The sequence below is a fragment of the Phoxinus phoxinus genome, assembly GCF_949152265.1.
Source record: "Phoxinus phoxinus genome assembly, chromosome: 10".
Taxonomy (NCBI): Eukaryota; Metazoa; Chordata; class Actinopteri; order Cypriniformes; family Leuciscidae; genus Phoxinus; species Phoxinus phoxinus.
The window spans coordinates 31,166,671-31,174,679 of NC_136885.1; the positions used below are offsets into that span (position 1 = coordinate 31,166,671).

An 8,009-nucleotide genomic window follows, 5' to 3' on the forward strand; every position below is an offset into this window, starting at 1 on the left:
TATAACGTTTCAACATTATTTCATTAGGATCATTAAAAATAAACAAAATTATTTATTGTTCTTCTAACATTTGCTACAAACTGACAAGTGTCATGGTGCATGGTGCTTCATTGATATTCATTAGAGCATTAAAACAAGTCGGTTTGACGGTGTTCCGGTGTTATGCTGAATTTTGATTAAGTGGTTCCTTCAGGAGGCGCACTAGGGCTCAGAATAATACTCCATTGAGCGCCATTCATGTTTTTTGCCTCGTTAGAGACCATTATATACAGTAAAAAAAGTGAACATTTTAACAATGATTGGCATCTGGCAAGGAAAATCGATCGATATTTAAAAAAAAAATAACCCAGTCATCACAAACGACTGAGATTGGTTCTTCCTGACGGCGCTGAGAAAAGTTACAGTTATAGCGTGACAACTCTCCCTGTTTAGCAGCGCTGTGAATAATAATAAACGCATGAATAACGACACTGATAAACTGTAATAGACACTGAAATGAAAATGCACAATGGTTCAAAAAAAGAAAATATTATGCGAACACTTATGAAAACATCATGGCCACCAGTCCCCGCCCATTTTGGATATGCTAAATGCGATTCTACTCGCTTTTAATTCTACGTCTACAATAAACCAACCTGCTACATGTGACAACATGAGGATTTTTAAAAAGTTTCGCTATCGGAAGAACTGATATGACTCAGTTACTTCTGTCTCAGCAGAACGTCTGCCTTCGCTAAGGTAGGCTAAAGATAAGATTTCGGTCATACTTAAATGTCGATTATCATTAATTTAGCTATTTGGAGTTCAGTCACATATTAGACCAAGCAAATAGGCTAACGTTACTACAACGCCTACATTAAAACTAAAAACGGACACGAGTAATACACCATTATTATACCCGTTAACATTCAGACTGTTTACAGTGTGTTGTTGAGATGGTTTGTTATTGTATTTGTACACTTGATTTACCCCGACAGACAAATAAAACTATTGTACTGTTTCAGGTTTTTTAAGTTCCATCATGTTGCTTCATGTTCTGCTCCTCCTTCATGCATCAGTTGCTTCTTCATCCATATCATGTTATGATGACGAGGGGAAACCTGTTGACTGGTTTGTATATTTTTAAATGGCATAGAAACACATAACATGCAACATCTTGAATCATAGTCTGGGGCACAGTTCATCTTTGTCCATTCTGGATATATGTTTTATTCATACCTGTACACGCCACAGTTTTAAGTCCTAACACTGTATATATCAAAGAGGACATTCCATGACATCAAAGATGATGGGTAGTTGACATGTCATGTCAAGCAGTGTCCAAGTTATGGTGATTTTGATCAACTAAATGTAGCCTGGGTGAGGATGAGAGATGTTTTTGGAAGTGCTCCAAAACTTTTTAATAATCATATTAATCAAACAACTTATTCACAACATGACTATTTAAAGGGATAGTTCACCAAAAATGAAAATTCTGTCATTAATTGATTCATTGGAATTCACATCTAAACATGCAAATGAGATTCTTTCAAATTAATGTACCTTTAAGTTAATACATCAATCTAGCTGTAAAATGTACTCATGATGGGGTCATATTTTCCTCTTTTCTGTGTCTCCTTGCAGGTTTTACTTGTATAAACTCCCACACCTGCGTCATTCCCCTGTGCAGGAGGGGCTGAAGTATCTTTTCATGAATGGAGAGAGTGAGGGATGGATGGATGGGAAGACTTTAGTTAATGACAGTCAAAGTGCTGTTGGCAGAACAGTAGGGCCTTTATATGAGGTACAGCTCACCCTCAAATTATGCAATTATATTAGCACAACATGACATTATCATAAAGTTGTTTGATAAATAATAAAAGAGAAATGTCAATTTTTGCTTAAACCAACTTTTGTTTTTTCCCAAAGTTTTTCATTATCAGTCATTTTCTGGCTGATTCTAGAGCTTACTCAGCGGATCCTGTTCTGTAGTCTGCACATTTTCCCCATTTTGCAGAAGTATTAAAACCCTGCGTTGGCATTTACATTCCAAGTTTTAATTATAAATGTATTTAAAATCTATTTAGTTATACTACCACATTTAAAAGTGGCACAAATCAGATACCTAATTAATTTATTCTCATAAGTGTTTTTGCGGTGTACACGCATGCATGAAAACAAACATGCTCAAAAGAAACTAAAACGGGTATTTCTGGCTTTATGTGCACATAGCTGTTTTATAATAAAAGAGGAACTTATGCTTTATGTCACATGATCCTCACAAGGGCATGTTTATTATTAAAGAAGCTTTGAGCTTTTCCTTTTTCTAGGGCGGTGATGTTGGATACATCTCGTATAATGACCAGCCACCACGACAGAAGCCTTTAGATGGTGCGAGCGGGATTTGTGGCCACACCAAAGGTGCAGTTTTTGAACTTAACTGCTATTTAAGGCACATAAACACACATTTATTTTGTGGATCATGTTAATATACACTATTTATTTTCTTCCAGGGGTTGTTGTCTTTGATAAGAAGCAGGGCTTCTGGTTGGTCCACAGCACACCTCATTTCCCCCCTCCTAAATCAGCTGGCCAGTTTTCATACCCCAGTTCTGGCATAAGTAATGGACAGAACTTCATCTGTGTCACATATCCTTTTGAGCGCTTTCAGACCATAGGTACGCCTCGCCTCCAATGCATTTAAAGTTCCTCCAAAGAGAGTTATTCTCTATATCAGTGCGCACAGTTTCTGAACTCCTCGAAACGCCTCGATTGAAGTCTTGAGTTTTCTTCCCGGGAACGAACAGGTCACAATATTTCTCATTTAAATAATTCTCGCTCAACGTATAGGCAAAAAAAAAAGAAAGAAAAAAGGGTGAGTTGTAGTGTGTTGAAAGGGCCGTGGTAAATGGTAAGGGGCGTGGCATTTCCGAAACGCATTCGAAGTGGTTGACCTATCACAACACACTTCTCCAGCTGACCAATCAGAACACATTGTGCTTTTCGAAAGGAGCGGCTTCATAGAGATAGGAACTAAACGGAGTGTTACTGACAGACTTGTAAGAGAGGTGCTGCAACAATGTCAAATATGTGAAAAATAATGTGTATTTTGAATTATACAAGAAAATTATACAAGAAAACCAATCCTAGTATACCCGCAAAAGGGCATAATATGGTCTTTTTTATCAAAAATTGTGATGGTTTAAAATGAACTCTTTTATTTATTGTCCTAAAGCAATAAATATGTATGCAGTTTTTGCACATATTTTGTGTTTTAGTCTAAACACACTTTAAAGGGACAGTCCACCCCAAAATAAACTTACCCTCATGTTGTTCCAAACCTGTATGACTTTATTTCTTCTGTGGAACATGAACGACGATATTTTGAAGGATGTTTAGTAAACAGTTTCGGTTCCCATTGATTTCCATTGTATTTGTTTATTTGTCCATAAAATGGACGTCATTGGGAACTGATTACCTGGTTACCAATATTCTTTATTTAATTATTTTAATTTGCCACAGTATATGACTGCATGTATGAATGAGGTGGACTAGTACGTTTTAAATTCTCATATGCTTGTTTTAAAGAGTGTCTGATGTTAGAAACGCTGTGTGAAATTCTTCTCAAATAACCTTTTCATATGCAATTTCTGAAGTCAAAACATTTATGGGATGCAGTTGCCATAGTGACTGTTAAAGAGTAATCCGACATCTGACACAGTAACCATAGTGACATCACCTACTACTGTGCTGCTCTTTCATTCAGTCTTGTGTTTGTAAATCACAGTATTATCACTTTCCGATAATAGTAATAAAACAATAAGACAGTGTTTCTCAACCCTTTTCCTGGAGGGACATCAACAGTACATGTTTCAAACTATTCCTAATCAAACATTAGCTTGTTCTTGGACACTCCCAGGCTTGACATGGATGGGTCAGATAAGGGAGAAAGGTTGAGAAACTCAGAAATAAGCCAGTCAAGGCTGTAAATGTCATACATGCATGGCCTCAAGAGGCGTATTTCTCTTATAAAACAGGGAGCAATATTGTAATAGACACCAAAACATAAAAAAAAAAAAATATTATAAGCTTGGCTGTGGCCATAACCAGCCCACAGTTGGACTATTTAACTATATTGGCAATAATAATAATTATATATATATAAACAAATATATATATATTTTTTATATAAAATAATAAAATCTGTGTTTTTTTCTCTCTTATGGCAATGTAATATATTTTCATGTAATGTACTTTATTTCCCTGTGATATATTTTGTGTGTGTATATATATATATATATTGTTGTTATTTACTTTATTATTCTGTTTGGATTGTCTTTGTGATGGTAATGTAATATATTCTCTTATAATATTTTCCACAGGTGAGCAGTTAAAGATCAATCAGCCTCACATATATGACTGCAGCATCCCTGCTTCCCTGGCCGCTGCTGTTCCTGCTATGGCTCAGCTCTGTAAACACACACTGGGCCGATGGGACAACACTTCCTCCCCCTCCCCCTCCCCATCCAATCGCAGTATATCACTCCTCTCATTGGCTGGAACGGAGTTCATTAGCTTTGCAAAAGGTGCATCATTTGCCAATGGTAAGACTCATTTTTAATACTGATGTAATGGTGTAAGTGACACACTAATGCCATCCAGTCAAATGTGTAACGATCAAGAGTTAAACATTTTAGCTCTATTTGTTAAACAAATCTGTTCTGGTTATGTTGAGGATGTTTTCTTGCATCTGTTTGCAGTTTGCCAAAAAATTGGTATTCTATGCAAATATGTACTAGATTGACATCTTAGGGCCAGATTTACTAACAGCTTGCGGCATCGCAAACCCTCTTTTGGTGTTAAAAAAACACTGTCAGGATTTTCTAGACACGCAGTAAAAAAATTGCGCTATAAAGGCATGGACAGGGTTATTTTTGTGGCTGAACTTATCGCATATGCATGCATTTTTCCTTTTCAGATGCAAAATTTATGGGAGGAGAGTGTTTAAATGGGTTATGCGAGGTCAATTTACTGGTATTTGCACCATTATTTGATGCCCAAAAAAAGCATGTCTTAAACCAGACGCTAATTTGCGCTGCTTTTGGTAGATTGCGTTGGTCATTATGGAAATGATCTGCTCCGCCTGTATTCTTTCATTTTCTTAAGTCAGTATATCACACGCAGGACTTCCCAATCTCATCAGCGTTCTTTTTGTTGGTTTTGCGCTCTCATGCTAATTTGCCCTGTTTAGTAAATCTGGATCTTAAGACAGTTGTGATGCATATTGCTGTTTTTCAGAACTTTGGCTTTGAGTCATCTACACTGATTTTTTTTTTTTTTTTTAAATCAAGTTAAATTTAACTTTAAAGTAGAAAGACTGAAAGAGTAAAACATACTCCAGTAATCTATTTAGCATGCATTTCATAAAAAATAAGTAATTTTTGCTTTTTCACTGTTTCATTGATAACCAGACCTGTATCACTCCTGGGTGGCACCTGCGCTACAGTCCGACCTGCTGGTTCAGTTCTGGCGTCGCTCCACGGGCCTCCTGCCCTCTGACTGCTCTGACAACTGGAAAGTCCTCAACATAGATCTCATTTCCCCAGGCCAGAGCGTCACGTTTAAGGCCACAGAGGACCACTCGAAGTGGGCGGTCAGCACCGGCAGTGGAAGTGGGACATCAGGCGGCTGGGTCTGCGTAGGAGACATCAACCGTGACGAGGCGGAGGAAAGGAGAGGTGGGGGAACGGTGTGCCGCCAAGATGCTGTGGTGTGGAAGGCCTATCGCTCGGCCGCCTTGCAGTGCGAGACCTGCGGTGGAGAAGTGCAGACATGCGAAAAAGCCGCTCGGTATCTCTGATGCGGTTGAGCACAGCAGAAGTCAGGGTATTGCAGAACGACTGCAGGTGTAGGTGTCAAACAGGTATGATTCTGAGGTCAAATGCTTTTTCTATTGAACGTAGCAATATGCAGGGCCATTAATTTTAAATGCAAAAGGACTGTAAATTTATGATAAATCCAATGTCTCATAACTTCAGCTAAACTGGCTATAAATTAAAGTTTTATGTGTTTTTAAACTGTGTATACATAAATATTTGCTTGGGCTATGATCAAATATATTTATTTAATACATAAGAAGTAACATAAGGTATTAGATGGTGAAGTGTTTAATTAAAAGCATTCAGCATTAAAACTCAAATATCTGTTTTCTAGAAAACTTATGTTGTTACAAAAAATGGGTTGCCAAATCCCTAACTCTCACCATTGGTTGAGGCGATGTTACAATTTTCTGTCTGGTGCCTCTAGTGGCCAAAATTACGCACATCACCTCGGACCTGGAGAAGCCAGAAGTGCATTATGAGAATTGTATTGAGATGTTTTTAATCACTCAAATCTTGTTGCTGTATTAAATTGAAGAAAATAAAAGCACTGTAAGAGACTTTAACTACATTTTCACTGTTTTAGCTTTTCACAAATTATAATGAAATATTCTGTATAACTAATAAGGGGGAAATATTCTGTATAACGAAAGGCGGCCAGAGTACCCAGTGAGTTCAGAAAGAGGCCTGAACTAATAAAGAAGATCAATTCCTGTGATGCTAAGCTAAATTTTCAGCATCATTACAGTCTTCAGTGTCACGTGATCATTCAGAAATCATTCTAATATGCTGATTTGCTGCTCAAGAAACATTTCTTATTATTATTATTTCGATGTTGATAAGTTGTTCTACTTAATATTTTTTTATGGAAATGGTGATATTTTTTGCAAAAGAGCAGCATTTATTTGAAATGGAAATCTTATAATTGAGACATTAAAAATGTCTTAACTGTATTTGTTTAATCAATTTAATGAATACTTGCTGAATTAAAAGAATGAAAAAAACGAACTTTTGAACAGTACTGTGTTTTTTATGTATTATTATTAGAGCTGAAACCTATTGTAATAGTTCGGTTTTTCAAAGATCAACATTCTGCTATAATAAAGTGATCAGGCGGACCAAACCGTAAGTCGTAGACTTGAAACCGTGAGGGCTGATAGTACTCGCCTAGTCTACAACGTCACAGAGACTCACCCCAATCGGCCTGATGGTGGCGCTACAGCGATCAAAAGTACGAAATCGCTCATAACTCTTAAACTGTTGGTCGGAATCTTTTGCTCATGGCGAACAAAACACACATCTCTGATTTGATCAATGAAATTTTTTTTTTTTTTTTTTAAACATACTTTTGCAAAATAATCATTCCTAAACAAAAACTCAGAACTTTGCTAAATTAGGTGAGCACTTGTGAAATATAATTCTAAAGAAGATACAAACTTATGGAAATCGGGCAATATGTGGCGCTATAACAAGTAAAAAGATCTGATAAAACATATATTTCCTAAGAAATGACCTGTATTGGCTGTGAATGGTCTTTACCATCTCTGATCTAGATAGTTACATGCTTGCTAAATAAAAAAACAATGCTGAACCCTGTTAATTGCTGTTTGCAGTTAAATTTTTTATTTATAATAATAATATAAAATATTATGGTCCTATTATTAATATATTTAATAACTGCAGATTATCAGAAAATGGAGCAGGAGACTCAGCAGGCCATGGTTAATGTAAAGAAAATGGTATTACTGTAAAAAAAAAAATTATAGTCAAAAATGTGAAAATTTATATTTGTGCTTGTTGCGAGAGCAGTCTCTGTAAAATAATTTCAAGTTATCATGAATATGTTGCTGAAACATGCAACATCTAGTTTATAATTGTTTTTCACGTGTAATGACATTTTGAATGCATGAATCAGGTCTGAAAGCTGTCAGTTGTATCAAAAGTAAAGTTTATTACAAGAATAGGAGGTATGTAGTGCATAAACGTGTCAGAATACAGATCTGACGGTACAGGACTGAAGCTGCAACATGCTTTTCACTGCGCAACACACCAGAACAACATTCACACGAGAGCACCTGATAATAAGGCACTTAACAAACAAGTGACCAAAAACAAAAGCTATGATTGGAAAGGAATACTAGCTTACGACTT

The 8,009-nt window shown here is 36.5% G+C and overlaps 1 protein-coding gene across 1 annotated transcript; it reads left to right on the forward strand.

Annotated features, from left to right (window-relative positions):
• Nucleotides 1-145: 145 nt before the first annotated feature.
• Nucleotides 146-6,854, forward strand: dnase2 (deoxyribonuclease II, lysosomal). Its single transcript, XM_079624670.1, has 7 exons — nucleotides 146-738; nucleotides 1,005-1,110; nucleotides 1,624-1,783; nucleotides 2,310-2,400; nucleotides 2,493-2,657; nucleotides 4,362-4,583; nucleotides 5,451-6,854. The coding sequence occupies exons 2-7, from the start codon at nucleotides 1,022-1,024 to the stop codon at nucleotides 5,837-5,839; spliced, it is 1,116 nt and encodes a 371-aa protein (XP_079480796.1). The 5' UTR covers nucleotides 146-738; nucleotides 1,005-1,021; the 3' UTR covers nucleotides 5,840-6,854.
• The last annotated feature ends 1,155 nt before the right edge of the window (nucleotides 6,855-8,009 follow it).